The sequence below is a fragment of the Coloeus monedula genome (genome assembly GCF_965178545.1).
Source record: "Coloeus monedula genome assembly, chromosome: 2".
Taxonomy (NCBI): Eukaryota; Metazoa; Chordata; class Aves; order Passeriformes; family Corvidae; genus Coloeus; species Coloeus monedula.
In genome coordinates, this window is record NC_138782.1 from 35,257,070 (window position 1) to 35,277,092 (window position 20,023).

The 20,023-nt window shown below is 44.0% G+C and overlaps 1 protein-coding gene across 1 annotated transcript; it reads right to left on the minus strand.

Moving 5' to 3' along the window:
* Nucleotides 1–865: 865 nt before the first annotated feature.
* RSPH9 (radial spoke head component 9) lies at nt 866–19,509 on the minus strand (the record flags this gene model as incomplete). The annotated part of the gene is made up of 5 exons (XM_082302343.1): nt 866–1,247; nt 17,419–17,565; nt 18,125–18,254; nt 18,954–19,116; nt 19,283–19,509. The coding sequence occupies 5 exons, from the start codon at nt 19,507–19,509 to the stop codon at nt 1,087–1,089; spliced, it is 828 nt and encodes a 275-aa protein (XP_082158469.1). The 3' UTR covers nt 866–1,086.
* Between the last annotated feature and the right edge of the window lie 514 nt (nt 19,510–20,023).

Sequence of the window (20,023 nt, forward strand, 5' to 3'; positions counted from 1 at the left end):
AATAGTCTGCTAATACCTAACAGCATGGACAGGAACAAAAGGTAAGGATAAATCTGTATTATCCAGGAAATCATATTAGATTCAAATGGTTCTTTTTAGCCTTATTTTGTGAAATGAAAGCCCTAGATTCAGCCCCTTGAGCTGGCCAAGACCTTTTGCTTTGGGAGACAGAGCCAAGACTTCATTAACCATACTGAGATAAAATCTCTGGCTGACTGTCTCTGTTTTATAAAGCTTTGAAAGCTACAGCCCTTCAGAAAGGAAAATGTTTTTCTTTATTCTCATACATACAGAAGTTACTATGTCTTCTATCCCAGGTAGCTCTGCTCAGTGAGCTTTGCTAAGGGAAAAGTCACTGGATTAAACCATTGCCTTGACATGGACCCAAATAAGCACATTTTTCAAGACCAGGTGATGCCCACAGCAGTTTTTTTCCTACAGTTGAGTGACATGAGCTGGAAAGACCCCTCTAATTTTGGACATCTAACATCTCTTCAATACTCTCTTCAATATGCCTTTCTAGAGTTCAGGGTTTAGTACAGATCTCTTACAGTATATCAGCTTTCCACTCTGACTCCGACTCTGCTTTTGTCATTCATGGGTGACAGCAGGTATTCATTCATGTCTCCAAATTAGTTCTTGTGTAAGCAAGGTGCTTTTGTAATCAGACAGATGGCCTAGGTTTGATTTCTGACCTAGAGCTTGCCTCTCAGGGAAGAAAATGCCATTTGTTACTATCGAAAGGATCTGCAGTGACACATTACAGGGAGAGCTTGCTGCTAATAATGCCAAGGTTGTGTTCAGTCCCCATATGGGCCATTCACTTACAAGCTGGACTCGATAGTCCTTGTGGGTCCCTTCCAACTCAGAATATTCTGTGATTCTCTGAATTCAATCTGGAGTTGAGGGAGGATTGCATACAATGAAGTCTTAGGAAAAGAATCAGGGCCAGAGTCCAGGCACAAAAGAATGCTGCTCGAAGTGCAGAGGTTTCACTTTTTTATTAGAACAAGCAGTAAACAAAATTTCCTATGTATAAAGTCTAAATCTTTTCTAGTTCTTGAGTCCTTGTCCCTGACAGAAGAGTCACAGCATGAAGGGCAGATCGAGGTTCTTCTCACCAGTGCCAAAGTAGACGTAGCCGAATTGCTTGGTCATTGGGACATGGTAGAATGTCAGTCCCAGCCACAGCAGGCTCCGCAGCACCACCACAGTGCCTCCCTTCTCCAGCTGGATACTCCAGGAGCCTGTGTGAGAAGATAGGCAGGTGAATCACTGGAAAAGAGAAAGAGGCAGCGTTCCTGCAGCGAGTTGTCCTGAGCTGAGAGACGGGCTGCCATGGGTTCTACCTGACCAGTTAACAGGGCACAAGGCTGCACTGGAGTTTGTGACACCTGAAAGGAGGAGGTCGGGGAGAACATATACTTCAATGCCCTGTTTTCCCTTTGTCAGTTCAGCACTGCAGGCTGCCCTCATTTCCAGATGTCTGTGTCTAGGTCCACATAGTAATATATTCCCATGGCTTTGGTGATAACGTTATATGCGTCACAGGAAGGGACCCTCAAGCTCCAGACTTGTATAGTTGATCCCCAGGAGAGGCTGCAGCTATTCTTGACTGCTTCTGAGTGGGCAGCAGTTACTCCAACAAGCTCTACCACCTACTTGGTGTAGCTAATAGCTATAGAGAGCCAAGATGAGTTCTAGCAATCCTGCATAGGTATGAAATTTGTCCTTAAAATAAACTTGTAGCATTAGTAGTGGGAAGAGGAAGAAGGTGCTTTCCTCCTTCAGGGAAGACTGGTTTCTCTGATGCAGCAAATGGAAAAAAAAGAGAAAATGAAAAGTAGGGTATTTCCTATCTCTGAGAAATTTATGGAAAAGGTTAATTCTCTTCAGTCGTTCTTGGCTCCACCATTGAAGAGGATGTGCGTGGTAGGGGCAGAGGGATTAGTTTCCACATTAATTTCGCTTTGGCTCCACAGAAGAGGTTCAGAGCCAGTGCGAAAATGCAGTTTCTTCTGGATGCAAGGAGCTCAGAGCCACTGAGTATTTATTTTGCATCTGACATGACAGCTTGGGAACTGTGCCAGAGGGAGGGGGCTGAAGCATCACCTTGGATTCAATGCCAGAGGGCAAGGAACTGCGAGGAGAAGAAAATACCAGCTTCAGTACCAAATTAGTAATGCCTAGAGGCTACAGTGTAGGGAAGAAGGTTCCTGCTGAATCTCCGTCTAAAAAAAAAGGAGCAGGCCCAAATTAAAAAAAAAAAAAAGTGGTTGGAACAGTCAGGCTACCACTGGCTTAGAGTCAAGCAGTCAGCCTATCTGCACACAAAGCCAAAATCTGCCAATTCCAGAGTAAGCAGAAAGTGCTTAATGTGCTGGGCCATTTAGGCAGTATTCATCTTTGTAGATAATTTTAGGCTCATTAATTTTAGGCTCATCAATTTATGCTATGATTCATGCTTACTCATGTCACGGTTAGCCTGGGGAAGGGCTTCTATGATTGCTGTCAGCTGCCTGTCCTCCCCCTCCCACTCACTTGTGACTCTTGGCCAATTTTAGTCACATCCGACAAAGGGCTGAAGGGCTTTAACACCACAGGTTCCTACAGCATCCCTGGGATGTGGCCCAAGCGTTGTCTGCAGCTCCTGGAGCTTTGTTTGGTCTTCCAGTAGCTGCAGGGAAGCACAGGCTGTTAGGCCTGCCTGACAGCCAGAGGCAGCAGATAGCTGGACAATCCGCATTTGTGCAGCCTTGGGCTCCTGCGTGCTCCCTCACAGTACATGTTGTCTCATGTGCACTTCATGGCAAACTACGGTAGCTGAGGGAAGGAGGGAAGTTGAAGGGAAACGTTTATGTGGTGGCTGCAGAACCAGAAAGGAACAATACAATTCAAACCCCTGTAAACCCAGATGACATGAGTTGTGCCACTGTTACCTAACTCTTCACTTCGTATTTCTGTACTTCTCAAAAGTTTCTTGGACACCACTATGTCCTCTGTCTTCTTCAGTAGCAAGTTCCACATGTTTGTTATACTATAATATGCAAGCCCTGTGTCACCTCTGATCTTTTACCTTTCAAAGTACTCTCTTCAGCCTTGTGCAAATGTGGAACTCAGTGAACAGCAATACCTACCTCCTTTCTGACAGACTCACTCAAGCTGCTGGACAGAAGTACAAAACAGACATTCACAGTCTTTTGACTCGGGAGATTTCTGCTTTGGAGAACTTAATTCTGACTCGCTCTCCTCCACGTTTCCACTAAAGACAAACAACTGGGGTTGCAGTAAAGCAGTGCACTGCTTAATATGAGACAGTCAATACAGGTGTACGCCATCTTGTCACCATTCTTGCCCTGTGACATTCTTTACACAAGTCCTAGGTACAACATGAGCTAATATCTTCACAAGCAGTGGTTTCACATACAAGGCAACCCCAAACTCCCATCCAGTCTCTCCGGTGGCACTCATATGGACACAAACTGGACTGGATCTTTTTCATACCTGGAGTAAAAACACCTATTATGGTTCAGCCACTAGGATTACAAATCCTGACGGAGGGGGTCTCTTAAAAAATCTGCATGTTCTTAAGAAATTTCACCACTTGGATAGCATGTAAACCCAGATGAGGAACACTTCACTACAAGGCAGATCATCCAGCAACTGAAGCTCTATAGCCACTTGCTGTCAAAGGAGAAGCTTTCAGTTTCTGGAACTTTGTCTCTACAAGTGGCAGTAGCATGACTGTGCATAGGAGCGTTGAGCAACAAGCAGCAAGCAAATAGGTCTGAATGTAATAGTGACAAATAACTTTGTCAATTTCTCCTCTGAACGACTGCTCCCAGTGCATGGTTCTTCAGGTTGAATTTGCAGAAATGATCTACAAGTCTTTCCTCCAAATACTGGTGGTACTTGCTGCAGCTTTACACACTGGTTTGTGGGGAAGGGGACGACGACATGCTGTAAACTTTTTGAAAAGTTTCTCTGACAAAAAGATGATGCAATGAGGAACTCTCATTGTCTTTGATTTAGGACCAGTCCTCTGACAAGCAAGTCTGTCAAGAATAGGACTATGCCTTGCCTTGCTGACCGGTGAAAACCTTTAGGGACTATCTACTTTGGTAGTGCCTCCTAACATACTGGAAGCATCTAACAACCTGGGTACATGTGATAGCTCGCTTATGTATGTTCACCTACACAGATGAACCCTCTGCCCCAAACCATTTACACAGAACAAAAAGAAATGCATGGGGCATGACAAGTGGGAAAGGTAAGAGTGAAAACAGGGATTTTAATGCTGTTAGGAACTATATCTGCATTCAGACATCTTTTTGTTGGATAAATTCACAGAGGAGGTAGAGTAAATCAAGTTCAACATAATTAAATCCCCACATCTGTGCTCTGGGGCAATAGAGCATGGATCCATGATCTCCTCAGAACATTTACCCAGTGACACACAGACTTATCAATCTCAGCAGAGTATTCATCAGCAGACTCTGCTGATCAAAGGAAGTTCCCATGCACTTTCACATCTGGCAGAAACGGACAGATATAATTGAAGATGGCTCCATTCACTTTCACGCTACATCTCTGAAGGCTGTGATGTGCAGTTTCTGCATTTCCCTATCATCTGTCCAAGCTGTGAACCTTCAAAGGGCTCGAATTTGCCATTTCATAAATGTGAGACCTTTGGGGAATATTAATTACTATTGTTGTACTTTCCAGCTCTTCTCTGGCCCTTCACTCTCCATGTAGTTCTACACAAATATGGGCAGTAAAGTTTTGCTGATGCTGCATAAGCCTTCCTGTGAAATGAGGGCCTGAACAAAAACAAGCAGGTTACGTAAGGGCAATCCCATCTGGACCAGCACAACAGGTTGAGAACAGGAAAAAATTACAAGAAGCTGTCTGGAACTGTAATGTCATTTTCACTGGAATCCTGTTTTCAGCCAGAATGATGATTAGTCCTAGAGCTGCTCTTTATTCTGCAGAGCCAAAGAGGAGCAGCAGTGCCACCTTCCACCTTCTACTAAATGGATCACTGGAGACATTTTTTTAACCTAGTCGTCAAAGGTTATTTATTCAATATACTTTTCCAGACTGGACTTTTGCAACACACAAAGCCCATTCAGAAACTGCATTTGATACACAATGCTGGTGTATTTTCTAAGAAGAGATTACATTAAAGTTCTGTAACCTATCTGGGTTCTTTGGACCTTTTCATTAAGAGAAAAAATAAGAACCTGTTATCTCAGTACATATTTTTCCCCATAACTCACCACATCAGCAGTACTTCAAGAAATGGTGCATAAAACAAAATTTGAATTCGTGAGACATGGAGAAAGTTGTTCTCTTGGAAAGATACAGGACACTTGAGTTCTCTTCCATCACAGCTCAAATCTCACAATATTCAAGCAAGATGCTTTTTCAGGCTCACATTTCTTGTAGGAGCTTGAAATACTGCTGTCATAAATTACTCTAGAAGTACTTTAAACACTAACTAATGAACAGTATGGCAATAATAGCTTAAAATAAATATGCCACCTTCCTCACGAGAAAGTCTCAGAAATGCATTTAATAATGCAATATAAAAAGGAATGAGAACTATGAAAATTAAATGCTACTTTTATCCTTTTATTTTTCTTTTTCTCTCTTTTGTTTTTTAAACTTCTGTGCTATTACAGACAGTTCTTGGGGTAAAACCATTGCATAGATAGCTGCAGGTCTGTGTTAGTATACAAATCAGAAGCAGGCTGCTGGGTCCAAATCTTTTCCATCACTGGCTCAGAATATTCCATGGCAGTCCCTCTGTCAGACAATATGTCTTTACTGAGAGACTGGGAAGCTCAAAACATCAGTCTATAAGGTACACCAAGATTCCTAGATAAAAGTTGTCAAGAAAAAAAGATTTAAAAGTACTAATATTTGCACTGTAGGGAATACAACTAGAACTAGGAGACAGCAAGTAAATGTTGGATTTCCTAGAGTTAAATACTGATTCTAACTTGCATCTCGATGTGTGCTGTCTCTAAATCAGGCAGCAGAGTTAACTTCACTCATCATGTAAAGCTTGCTGAGGTGCAGGGAACTGGTCATTGCTCTCACACTAGAGAGTCCTACCAGTAACACTGCTCTGTTGAGGTTCCCAAAGTTCAAAATGCATTTTTTAATACAGCAAGTTAATATTTAAGCTGCACCCAGAAAACTTAAGAAAGCCAAGCACTGTCTGTGCTGAAACTATTGCCTGTTGCAGCTCCAGAAGGGAAGGGAGGGAGCTGCTGTGTGGGAGGAAAGAGCATGGGAAAAGTATCCGCTGGATGAAGATCTGGAGCTTCCTATTCCCTCTTTGGATCAGGCTGCAGCCTCCACCCCTCCAAACACAGGCCGGAATTCTGAGGAGTTCCTTACATCTTTCCCAAACAAGAAAGTGCTTTGAAGATGCTGATGCTCACCCAGTGTTAAACCACTGCCTTTTTTATGGCCCTTCAACAGCTGCCAGAACACCAGGGCTGAATTTCAAAAGTCAACGTCCTTCTCAGCTTCTTCTTCCTTTCCAGTCGCCAATAGAAATCCCTGTCTCATCCCCCATGTCTGCCTCAGCTATGGGCTGAATCTTGTAATCCACAGAAGTAATAGTGAGCGTGAGACATGAGCTTTTAAACAAAACCCTTTTAAGAGGGCTGTTTGCAGAAGAACTTTCCTGCCGTAACTGGTCCACTTTCAGTATGACCTCTCATAACACTGCTGCTTTGGAGGTGATTCAGTGATGTCTCATTTCAGTGCAAGCTTGAGAAGAAACAGCTTTAAGAGCTAGACAGCCTGATAGAGAGGCTCCACATTGCAAAAGCTCACAGAGGGTCATAAAAGTGACATTATCAATTCCTCTTCAAAGGAGGAAATGTCTCAAGGGAAAAGCAGCTACAGCGTGGTTGCACTTACCATTAACACAGTATGCTGCCACAAGCGCAGGTTACAACATCTAGTGCTGCAGTTAGTCCCGAGTGAGAGTCAAACATGGAGTTCCAGGACAAATATTAACACCCAGAGAGGGGCAACATAACATTTCCCTCTGCAAAAGCAGCCACTGCTTGGCTGCATGACCCCAAGCACTTAGAGCTGACAAAGCCTCGCTACACCCTTGGGATTTATCTTCCATTTCCCTCCAACAGAAAATCCTACACTGGGAAGAGCTTCCTACTTCTAATTTGTTGTCTGTGGGGAACAAAGACAAATTGCAAACCAGAGCAGCTGTAAGGAAAGGTCACTGTGCTTTGGCTCTCAATAAATTGTGCCACACGGACATTTCACGCACAGCCTACCAGCCATAAGGACACATCCAAACACTCCTATATGGGGCCCAAACTCCTTCGTGCCACTTACTGGCTGCAAACTAAATCTCTTTCATTTGCTTGACACACCACCTGCACCCCATATGTTAACACTGCTGTCAATATTTCCAATTCCCCATATAACTATTTAATAATAATTAAATAAAAACACAGACTGGTTGCAGGTTCAGTACTATTTTTAAAAGCCTCCAGAGCCAGGAAAGCACAGCTTACAGTCAGATGCTGCCAAGCAACCCTTGCATGGTGCTAATGCCTTCCATGTCCTTGACACACAAAAACCACCATGCCCAAACCCCAAAAGTAAAATGGTCATACTTTAGAGGCTTTTCCTCTCCATTATCCTCTCCTACTGGGGATGCCTCTACAGTAGAAATGATTTTGACAGGCCCAGGCCTTCCATTTACACATGAAGAACCTCTTTCCTGCTGATAAGGAAGACTCAGGGATCACACTGCTGTCCCAGATACACGGTATTCAGGTACCTCCAAGTAAAAATGAAATTCAGGCCATACTTAGACATCCAACAACAGTGCTGCTTAATCCAGTTGAAGCAGCCTCTGCCCTCAAACCTGTATTCCCACCCTCATCATTCTTCCATCATAGAGATCATGAAAGTGTTTGTTTACTGCTCAGTGAGTCAGGTTGGGGAAATGATCTGGCTGAAAAATATACTGGACAGAAATAACATTATTTTTCCAGCTGGAATCTGACTGCACAGCCAGCAGTGCCAGCACAAAAGAAGGGACAATACACAGATATAAATGAGCAGCAGAGGATGGGAAGGACTGAAAAAGCTAGTACTGAAGTAATACACATCAAATTAGAGCCTCCCTTATACCCTGTTAGTTTGCCCTTTAGTCCTAAATCCACCTGATAAAACAAAACATAACAATTCTCATTTAAAAAAAGATGCAGACTGCGCAGAAAGCATTAAAGACTTGGAATAGGGCTGTGCACTAGAGGAAACAGCAAGATCATATGCAATCAAAACTTATAAGGAGTAGGAAAAACTGGTTAAAATCCATGCTATTTGTATTCTGACAACTATCATACAGATCATTGAATCTTGGGTTTTCTGTAGTAAATTTAGAAATCTCTCAGAGTGGCAAATCACCTCCTTCCAAAGCACAAGTTAATGCTAGATCTCATCACACTCCATATTTCTTGTTCAGCTGGTCGCTGTGGAAACGTTTTTGGAGCGTGCCAGGAGTCACGTAGCATCTACCTGGGGAGCCCCTGCATTAATCCGTCACCTTCGTGGGTTTCTCTGAGCCCATTGGTTGGTAGGAAGAAAAAGGAGTCTCTTGCTCCTCCCTTTTCTGAATGAAAGACGCTTCCTCTAAATCTTGCTACAGGATTTCAGGCTCAATTCAGCTTCTTTGGGGCTTTTGTCACCAAACAAATGTGATGTCTTTGAAAGAAAGATTAACAGTTTGATGAAAGGATGCAATGGGCAGCTTTGTTCTAGCCTGCTTCCCCTAGAGCTTTTGGTCACTGTCACTTTCTTACCCACGGGAGAATATCTGTCTGACTCTCAGAGGAGATTATGGCCACCTTGTAAGATTTTTCCTCTCCTGGTAACAAAGCACTGGCCACTTTGAGGAGGTGATAATGATGAACGGGGGCTGGATTAGAGGCAAAGAACCTCACATTGATCTCTGAATTCTGAGAAAACACAAAGGAGTCGATGCTGAGATTCAAAACCCATCAAATGCTTAGAGCACATCCAATTCGCTCTCCTGCAGGAGGGGCAAGGCCACAAGCCCTGTCAGTCCCCTAGTTGTACTTCTTACCTCATCGTCAAATTAGCAAGGCTAGTTAAAAGGGCTTGGGATGAGGAACAGATGGCACGGATTATAAACTGTTGATGTTTTTGTACTAAACTAGATACGAATTCTGGACCAAATTACCCTGAGAATACTGTCACACTGAGCATATCCACACAATGCAGTGTTGATATTCAAGCTACTTCTGAATACTAAAGATGGCTAAGCATCTTCCAGTGCCTGTGATAGCCTAGCTATTTCTGCTCAGCATAACTGCTGTACAAATATACCCAAAGATGAACTGTCCCCTGTCCTTTTCCCTTTACACACTGCCACAAACCCCTTCAGCATGCAGAATTTCAATCTATATGATATTTGTGTACAGTAAAACAAGATAATGCCAGTTGGCTTCCTTCTTTGAAAAGCTCTGTGGCCAAAGGGGCAGCAAACACCAAAGCAAAGCTATATGCAGGGCTGGCACCCGTGCCAGCAACTGCCCAGGCAGGAGCTGCCACTGCTTGGAGCCCCTTCAGGAATAGATCACTCCTAGCAAAAGCTGACCTCGTTCTGACTTCAGTGACACACAGACTGTCCTAGGATTTTCCCCACAAGTAATTTTTCATCATTCCCTAGAGAAAAAGTTAGGCCAAGACCAACTGATGTGGTAATAAACCTGCAGCTTCTGGTTCTATAAGGCTTTACCAGCATTTCCCATCATCTTAGCAAGAAGTTCATCTCCTTTTTATGTCCAAGGAACCAGGAGTTTAAATGGAGACAGGGTGGGTCATGATTTCTTTCACTGAGGAGAAAAAAACCCTTTAAATACAATCCCTGGAAAGTTTCTACAAAGACTCTGCTTCTGTCCTCATTCTTTCCCTACAGCAGTCAGGAGGGCGAAAGACTCCACCACAGGTCTCAGTTGATGGGCAGCCCTGTTCCAGTATAAACTCATCCAAGGTCTGACTAAACAAGACCTGAGGTGATAGAGACCTAGGACCCAAAAGCAGTGAATGCACTGCTTTATTACCCATAGACACAAAGCCCAAGGAAAACAGGCTCCTTTCCAGCAATCAAAGCAGACCATGATCAGCCAGTCAAAAGCTCTAATGATAGCTGGGCTGGGAGTCCTCCTGCCGTGCTGCCATGTGAGAGGTTGCAGTCTGATCTTGAACTCCTGAGCTGGCAGCACCCCAGCTTGTAGGAAGGACAGCATCTTGTCTTGCTCTCAGCTTTTTTGGATCACTGCAGGAATGGCCTTAACAGCCTCTACACATCATTAGCAAAAATTAAGAATGACCCTACTTTCGAAGAATGTAGGGGACATGCCTATATATTGTGTATGTCCATTTGCATGCTCGTGATCGCTAAGGGTGCTGAGAAAGCTACTGAAAAGCCTAGTGACCATTCCAGAAATTGCCTAAGCTTGAAAGGGAGAGAATATCTTCTCTGTACCTAAAGTTCAGGAGGCCAGTATGCCACACACAGTCTGGAAACTCAGGCCATACCTTTTTCTCGATTTGATGCTGCTCTTGGTGATTTTTCTTTCTCATTTTACTTTTCCGTGGTTTCCTTTACTGTGCTCAGCACTGACAATGCTGGCACCATAGTGCACCCTGCTGGAAGGAAGCAGGTAGAGCCATCCTGGAATTACTGCTAGGGATGGCCGACTTCAGTTTGAACTGAGAAATTCAGGTACCAATGCTTTTACTAACAACCCACTGAACCAGATACTGGGTTCGATTTTCAGATCAGGAATCCTACTGTTCTGGCGCACACTCATCTAGTTTTCTCATTCTCTAACACTGTATTGTAAAGCTTGTTTGTCAGAACTACTTGTATTAATGTCAGGTAACTCCATGGGATTCTGTAGCTCAGTTTCACACATTCACCAAGCCTAAGGACCACATCTCCTAACGAGGAATGAGGATAGCTGTGAGCCACGCTAGGTATTTCAGTCTACATTTTGGCTACCTCTTTTTATCCCTGCGAATATGAAGTACTGCCCTCTCATTTATTATGAGTCTTTTAGTTTGGATTTCAGTGAGACAGCTTGAAAAGCCTTGTCCCCGTGTGGCTCTTGGCAGGCTAAAGAGTAAAGTGCTCTTGCTCTCAGCTTTCACAGATCTGGGGAGGTGCTGCTTATTGTTAAGCAATGAAAGGGGAGGGCTCAGGTCACATCTGTGAAATGTTAGTGGAGAAGGGAGGCTGGGTGAAAGTAGGTGGCCAGCTCAGCATAGCACTTTGCTGGATTTTGCAAGGCCACTAGGGAGATAGGCAGCCATTTGTCTTAGAGCCCTGATAAAGGCCCCTTGCCTCTGGTGGCTGGCTGGGGGCTGTAAATACCTCTGCAGACACAGACTCTTCAAATAGCTGGAGACCGAGGCTGATAGGGGATTAATCGCCTTGAAGGGAGGGGGAGGGAGATCGAAAGCAAGTTAATTAGCTGTGTTAATGTATGGAGATAAAGCAGGGTCGTGCCTCCTGGTCTTCCTCCTTCCTGCACCCTGACTTTTGGGACAGCCATGATGGGGCTACCAAAATGGCCCTTGAGAGCAGCCACGGAAACTATCTCCACTTAGAAATGCAACCCCCTCCATCTTCAAGGACCCATTAGGCACCAGCTTTTGCTAAACCAATAAAGACTGTGCTAATGAACCTCAGATGACAGGAGGTTAGTGTTCTAACTGAGGCTACTGTTCCGCAAGCTTACAGAAAAGCTAGTGCTCAAAGTGTTCAGCCAAAGAAATGGCCACAAATCCCTTTGTCTGTAATGCTGTATAAGGAATGCCCCAAAACCACTGCACTTTCAGGTGAAGAAATAGAGCTACAATGCAAGTGGCTGTCACTTCCTCCACAGTCAAATGGTAAAGGAGCTGAAATGATCTTCTGTCTAGGCACTTCTTCTACCCTACCTTCATCTTAAAACAGCAAGTACACAAGACTCACTGATTCACCCTGCCACTGTATACCCATTTGGAATGATGCTATAAAATCTCTCCCAGCAATAAAGACCCACAATGGACAGCACTAAGTCAGGAATCTCCCCAGTCCTCTTTTGAGCCCTCACATATCATAGTTCAGAAAGCAAAGCCAGCTGAAGTGAGCTGACTTGCACTTAATCACTGTCTCAGGAACCCACTGTCACCTTTGTGTTACTGCTACTGACAATGAAGAAGTCCAAGCTGAACATCACCCTCCATGGCTGTCATCAAGTTTATGGCCAGGCATACCTCCTACATACCACTGCCCATTTAACTGAAGTCAGTTATGCATGTCTGGGACTATCAACTTGTATTTGCATTTGACTGAATCACAGTTCCCAGTAAGACATCCAACATGATGTTAAGCTATCAAGAGACACAGGCTCATCCATTACCCTTGCTAACTGGTAATCATTTCACTGTTAAAAATTCTATCTAATTGTTCATTTTAATTCTGGCTATACTTTCTAGCTGCTGATTCCTGTTATGCCTTTCTCTGCTACAATAAATAGATCCTCAGTACCTAATACTTAAACTCCACGGAGTATTTACACAGTGTAATACAGCCATTCTCATGGGCTTTTCCTCAAGATAAACAGATTGAACTGTTTATATCTCTCACCAGCCCTTGAATAATTTTGTGACTCTTTTCTGCAACTCTCCAGTGTTCAATGTGCAGTAATCCAGTTATGATTCCACTAACAGTATATACAAAAGTAAAGTCACACCCCCCTCCCCCCTTCCTATTTGCTACACCCTTGTTTATGTATTTGCAGATCAAATTACCCTTTTAAGTCTCAGGATCAGCCTGGGAGCTGATGTTCAGTGGGTTGTGCCTGGATTTCCTTTCAGAGCCACAGCTTCTAGAATACAATTCTCAAAGTCTGACTTACAGTCCTTACGTTCCTCATGTGACTTTGCAGGTAGGCACATCAAAATGTACTGTATTTAAGTAAGCCCAGTTTTCCAGATCTCTGTATCCATCCTCCCTGTGTCATTAGTTGTGTCTCAACCAACCCTTTACTTTTACATTATTTATAAATAAGTTGAAGAATATCAATGTTTGAAGAATATCAATATTGGCACTGGTCCCTTTCTGACCTCTTCCAGAAATACATCCATTCAGTGAACTCTGAATCACAACTGCTAAGGAAGACTAAATTTAGGGGAATAAATCTGCAGTGCTGGGATATATTAAAGATTATTATGCCACAAGTCTCCTGAGATAATGATTTCAAAAGTAACTTATCTGACTCGGCCATTTTAATGTTTTTGACCCACAGTAAATGTTGTTTAACTCTACCCTCCCTTAGCAAACAGTCTGAAACAGTATTTTATTGTCTTGATCAAGTCCATACTTTTTCCAAAAATAGAACAGAAAAAAATTGAGCTCTTCTGCCCTTCCACATGCTTATCAGCCTTTTTACCATCACCATTTAGTGACAGTTTCCAGTACCTTTACTATGCTTTCTTTTCTTCTCAATATAGTTTTAAAAAAATCTGCCTTACCGTTGTCATGGACTACTCCAGTTATTCTGGCTCCCTTTGTCATTCTCTACTCATTATAAATTCCAATTTATATCAATCATTAATCATTCCAAACCTTCTGAATTTCCTTTTATATGTCTTTTTAAATTCTAATTTCTATTCTTAATCTACAAGGGAACTGTGGTGGGTTTTCAGCCAAAGGCAGCTATTTACTGGCTGGGGGTCATGACTTTTGAAGAAAGTCTTCTCATATAAATCCTATTTCCACTCATATCTTTTCCTATCTAGACATACCTCCCCACCTACATCAGTTTTTAGCAGTGTTCTGTTGGTGTCCCTTATCTCCATATCAAAGTAATCTGAGTCAGTAATCTGTAACAAACCCTCAGAGTCAAGTTATTGCTTTTCTGAACTGTAGTTTCAAAGTGCCCAAGAACTGAATTCCCCATCCCTTGTCTCACCTCCTTCCAAGCTTTCTGTTCTACACTAGTACCTTAGGCTTTCCTCCATCCCCTTTCTTTATCCTTGCATAATGGAGTATACTCTGATCTGATACCAGGGCCACAGTAAAATCAACCTTCCCCCTCCATTTTCACTTCCTCCATCATTATCAATGCCTGAGAAGTCTCTCTTATTTCATATCTCCACAACATTAAGTCATCAAGGGAAAATGCTGTAGGCATGCTAGGAATTATTGCTATTTGCTTTGCCATTCCATTATCTACAAGCAGATGTAAAACTGCCACAGCCCTAGTTCCTGAAATACTATGTCCAGGGTTCCAAACTCCATGCAGCAGAAAGGACAACGCTGGCAGTGTGCCAGCAGCTGAAAGGCCACATCTAATTGTGCATAAAGTTGAGCAGATTGTCTGCTTAGACTAGAGCAAACAAGCTTATCTTTAATGCAGACATATGGCCAGCAAAACCTACAGATCCCATCATGCAACGGTCTGGCCAGCTGGCCATTTGGATCAAGATGAAGCATTACATGATCTGATACTGTGGTGACAGAAGATCAGTATCACAACCTCTCCATGTTCATGCTGTCGAGACAAGGTTCTCATTTCCCACTTTTCTCTAGAATAATTTTTAAAAATGCATTAAAAAAAAACCCAAAAAAAAACCTAAGTCACTTGTCTGTGGGGGCTGAGACACCAAGAAAAAACAGACAGACTCACAGGATGATTAAAGGAGGAGCAGCAACATATTCTGAACTTTTAAAGTACCTGATAGATAGACACACAGACAGAATCTGGAACCTGCAAACACCATGGATATCACTGGTAAAGATAAGAATGGCAGACAGTTTTGTTACAAAACTCCAGGTTTTCCAATTTTGCACTAAACTCTGCTTTTACCATTGTTGCCTTTATTCAACCTAGTTTTAACTTCCTTTCTTCCCACCTCTCAGCTGTCATATAAAATGTTCTCTCTGCCTCCAACTTTCCATTCTGTAAGACACCTCTGCTCTCCTATAATGACACACCATATATCTTATGACAGTTACCCCCTTGACAGCCATCACAGATGCTAAGTCTCCAATTAATAGAGAAAACTATTCCAACAGAGTTGTTACTTTTTGACAGGTTAAAATCAGCCCTTAAGCTCTCAGTTCTGTTCTTTAGGTCTTTTAAGATGCTAAGGGAATTTAGCCAATGCAGGCTGGGAGCATCACTCCAGTGTCACTTACCCCAGATCACTTCTTATGTATTTGTTGAGAAAAGAGACAATTCTAGCTTCAGTCACAATTCTAGATGCAATAAATTTGAGAATTCCTACTTCTGCTCTGACAATAACTGGTCAAGACAGGATCTAACCAGGAAAGGCAAGAAAAACTTCAGGTCAAAGTGAGGGGATTTGCCAGAGTTATGAACAACATGTCAGTAAATAGAAAAAAAGCACTGTCTACTTTTTCTGCTCTGTCAGGACCAACACGCACTGACAGAGCTGAAGGAAAGTTATCTGAGAACCAGAGTTTGAGTGTCTCACAACCAGGAGTGATTTTGGCAAAGCCATGCTGATAAAATCAGCAGAAAGCCTGTGTCTGCCCTCTTTTTTTTCCCCCACATTTTCACAAGCAACCAGTACTTTTAGGCAACCTGAATGCTTGTTAAAGGAGGCTGGGTTGATCTTTCTTTAATGTCAGAGCTCCTATCTGCATGTAATAGAATGCAATAAGAGAGGCTACATGCCTTGCTGATCCTGTAACCAATTCCTGTCCTACCTCCTTCACCTCATCGCCGAATTCAGGACAGAGCAGGCAGAGCTGCACAGGCACCACGATGAATCTTCTCTTCCATTAAGAAGCACTCAGCTGCACTTTAGCTCAGGTAGTCTTTAAGAGGTAACTTTTTTAAGAAGACTGAAATCTACACTAACAGCAACATCCGCCTGGGAAGGGGGCAAAGGTTCATGCTTACAGAGACATCAGGCTGCCACAGGAACACAATCATGACAGTGGCACGGTTGAGCCCCACTTTCTGTCTGCCACTGGGTAAAATACAGCTACAAGTCAAATTTGATTTGAAGACTTTAAAAAAACCACCATCTTCATGTGTAACATATGGTGTGTCTCCCTACCACGAGGGAGGGAGGAAAATAGGGAGGGGAGCAGGGGGAAGGCAAACAGTAGCAACACCCAAACTAGCACACAAACGTGCAGCTAAAATTTTCTTAGGAGATATCTAGGATCTAATCCCTCTTGAAATTCTGCTTTGAGTCCACCTTTGAGGGCCACCTCAATGAGCCAGTGTATGTAAAAATGTGCAGTCTCTCCAGTCTCTGGAAAACAACTGCATCAAGAACACTCCCAGTAAGTTGAAGAGTGGTTTAGATTTTAGCGGTTTATGCTCTGTCAAAAATGTTCAGAATCCGGGCAGGAGCTCACATTCTCAGTTTTTTGGGGTTTTTTTTTGCCAAAGGGAGGAAGGGGTAAGAAGAGAGAGGAAAGGAGAGAGAGTCTGAAAAGCTATTTACAACATTGGCAATTCACTGTCCATCCACTCATCTGTGCGTCTGGCACATGTCACCTAGTATCCTATCCTACTACTCCTGGACAGGAATAAAACAACAAATCTAAGTTCTAATTGTTTCCCTAGAATCTTTCTCGACAGAGGATATGAAACATTTGGTCCAATCCAAAAAAAATGCAGCAAATCAGCAAAAAGCAGATAGAAACAAATAACAAGCCACTCCCATCTCTTTAGAGAAATATCCTGCCAGAAGGATCCTTGGAAGAGACTTTAAATATATTTGCAGTTCTCCAGCAGAACAGTAGAGATGTAAACTGAAGATACAATCCAGTATGCCTATATTTTTTCTCCTTTCACAGTGTATAATCCTGCCAGAGTACAGACTATTCCCACCCAGTTTATCAAAGGAGCATTTGAATTCAGCCTCTCCGAGATATCAGCTTGGTGTTAATGAGAGCCCATTTAGATAAAGAGCAATACTGGATGGGACAAGAGGTGTGAAATACTTCAAACCACATAAATTCCCTCTATCACTGGTGGAGTTATCTCTCCCAATACGGTCACCAGTTGTCACAGGCTTTAACAGAGGTCAGGAGGGAATATGGCACTGAGGCAGAGAGTGGTCAGACCTGTTGTGAGGATGTGACAGCCCTGGTACACTTACATCTTTCCATTGTAAGCATTTAGAATTGCATAAAACAGGAAATAACTAGTAATATTTAGTAAAGGATAAAGTTCCTTTACAGATTCACAGAAGCTTCTCCCAAGCATACCATCTCTACAGTAACCCACACCAGTCCCCTCAGTGTTTCCTAGGCTATTCAGACTTCCCTTTTGCATCTGTTGATTTTGCTACCTTTACCTTGTGGGATATCATGCTCCAGAGAATCTAGAAAGTCGGTGGATGGGTCCAGGTCAGCCTTTTCCAGCAGGGTTTTATTCTTCAGGTTAACAGGCTCAGCGAAATGGAAATAGGAACTTAACTTTTTTGCCTCCAGCAAAGACAGACCTGCAAACAGCCATTGGTGAACATTAATACAGTGAACTAGGGTAACATTCATTATACTACTGAGTATATGTTTCTCTGATGCCCACAGCCTAGGACAGAATCACAGTCTTTCTCCAGCAGACTCCACAGCAGGCTTGTCAGAAACAGGTGTCAGCACTCCCTGACGCTGTGCATTGCAGACCATTCTGACTGCAGTCCCAGATAACCAACGGGTACCGAATTGAGGACAACTTTCTGTGCCCATTCGATCTTATCCTATATCTAAATGGACATGTATTCACTACATCTGCAATTGCTAAACACTGACATAAACTACAGTTTATACAGACAAATGACTCAGTTTAATGACTCAGAAGTATTACTGACTTTTTTCCCACCTTCCAGAGTTGGATCATGCACCTGAACATTAGTGGCACTGGATTCTCTCCTCCCTGTTCATCTTACCAAAGTGAAAAAAAACCCCAACTGAAATCAAAACATCAGTTAGAGAAAGTCATCTTAATTTACAGCCTTTATGATCAAAGTACAGTTGATCCTGATAAAGACAATCAGAGTTTACCTTCAAAGTGCCTGTTCTCATGCACAGACCCAAGAGGAGTCTTCACAAATGCCCCCCGGGGGATGATACCAACTTCTCTGTCTATCTGTTCTATTGTAGCTATGAGGCGGGCCTCCTCCTTGATCACAGGCTTTAAAGAAAAATAGGGAAATTTTAAAGGCAGGGCTTTCCTTGTTTCCATTTCTGAAAATAAACTTGAGGTGACACAATGGCCTTACCATCTTGGAGTCCAGTGGCACTATGAGGACCTCAAGAGACATTTCTCTCTTAAGATATGACAGAAAACATGACTAGGAGCAGACAGTTTAGACTCACCAGAGATTTAACTCTCCATCCCTTCATCTGTTCTTTCCTCCCTCTCAATTCACCTACTTATGATTTGTCTAATCATTTATAAAGAATGCTGTCTGCAGTTACTATTAAAGCTTCAGAAACCACCGTGAAGATCTGTACCAGTTGTGCATAATAAAGCATAGGGGATATATACTATTTCTGAGGAACTCCAGCAAAAATTCAAGTAAGAGTTCAATCAAGAAGCTGTTGCTACACAATGACAGTGAAGAATTACAGACAGAGCTACAGAATATTCTGAGCTGGAAGGGACCCATAAGGATCATCAAATCCAACTCTTAAGCGAACAGCCTGTACAGTGATTGAACCTGCAACCTTGGTGTTATTAGCCCCATGCTCTAACCAAGAGGAAATTGTGTATCTTGTGCCTGACCACAGGCTCATGCTGCTCATTACAAAGGCGGAGAAGCCACCACCTGTCCAGTGCAGGGGGCACAACTGTAGCAAAGACAGTTTGAAAGTGTTTTGCTGCATTTACCTCCCTACCACCTTCAGCCAGTCTTGCAGCAGCTTCTGCGTTTATCTCAGCCAAGTTGTACTCAAAAGAAGGATCCCCCTGGAAGCGGCCCTTCAGCTGCTCCACCAGTGCAAGCATCTCCTTGGTGGCTGGTGTCAGGAGGCTCCAGTCCAAGCAGTTCAAGCTGCCAACGACAAGCACGACTCAGGGCTGAGCCCGTTAAAGAACAGGGCTCGAAGCAACTTCGCCAGGCCCCTCAGGGCCCAGTGAGGCTCCCTCCCGGAGAGCCGGACAGCACCCCCCGACTCCCACAGCCCCAAAGCGGCCAGGCCGGCCCCCGCTCCCCCCACCTGTACAGGCGGCTGCGGGGCGCGGCGCGGTTGGGGCCCAGCCCCTCGGCGATGTAGTAGGCGCCGCGCAGGCCCTGGATGCAGCCCCAGAACCAGACCCGCTCGAAGCGGTAGTCGCGCTGCAGCAGCGGCAGCGAGGCGCCCAGCGCCGCCCGCCGCTCCGGGCTGAGCCCCGCGCCGCCGCCGGCCACCAGCGCCAGCGCCGCGGGCAGCGCCAGCGCCTCCATCCCGCTCCGCGTCCCCGTTGCCGGGAGACCGCGGCCCGCCCGCCCCGCATCGCGGCCGGAAGGCTGCGGGTCACCCCGCGCTTCCGCCGCAGCAGCGAGGGAGCCGGCAGGCTGCGTGGGCCATGCCGTGCTCAGCTAACCCCGGCCGGACACAGAGACGCTGGCGAGCAGCAGCACAATAAGCATGCAGTTACGGGTGTCTGCCTGCGCGTGTGTTCCTCAGTTTCACGGGGCCTAAATCCAAAGCCAAGTCCAAAAAGCAGAAGGGCATACAATTGCATTGCACCTTCACCGGGATACCACAAAGAGCTCAGTTTTCTTTATTTCTTACATGGACAACCCCTTCTGAAGCTCACTGCTTACAATGTCACAGATCCTGAGGGGGGCCATGAAATTGATGAGAGGACTGAAGCACCTCCCCTACAAAGACACATAGAAATTTGGGACTCTTCAGCTTGGAGAAGGTTTTATGGAGAGCTCATTGCAACCTTCCACTATCTGCAGGGAAGCCAGA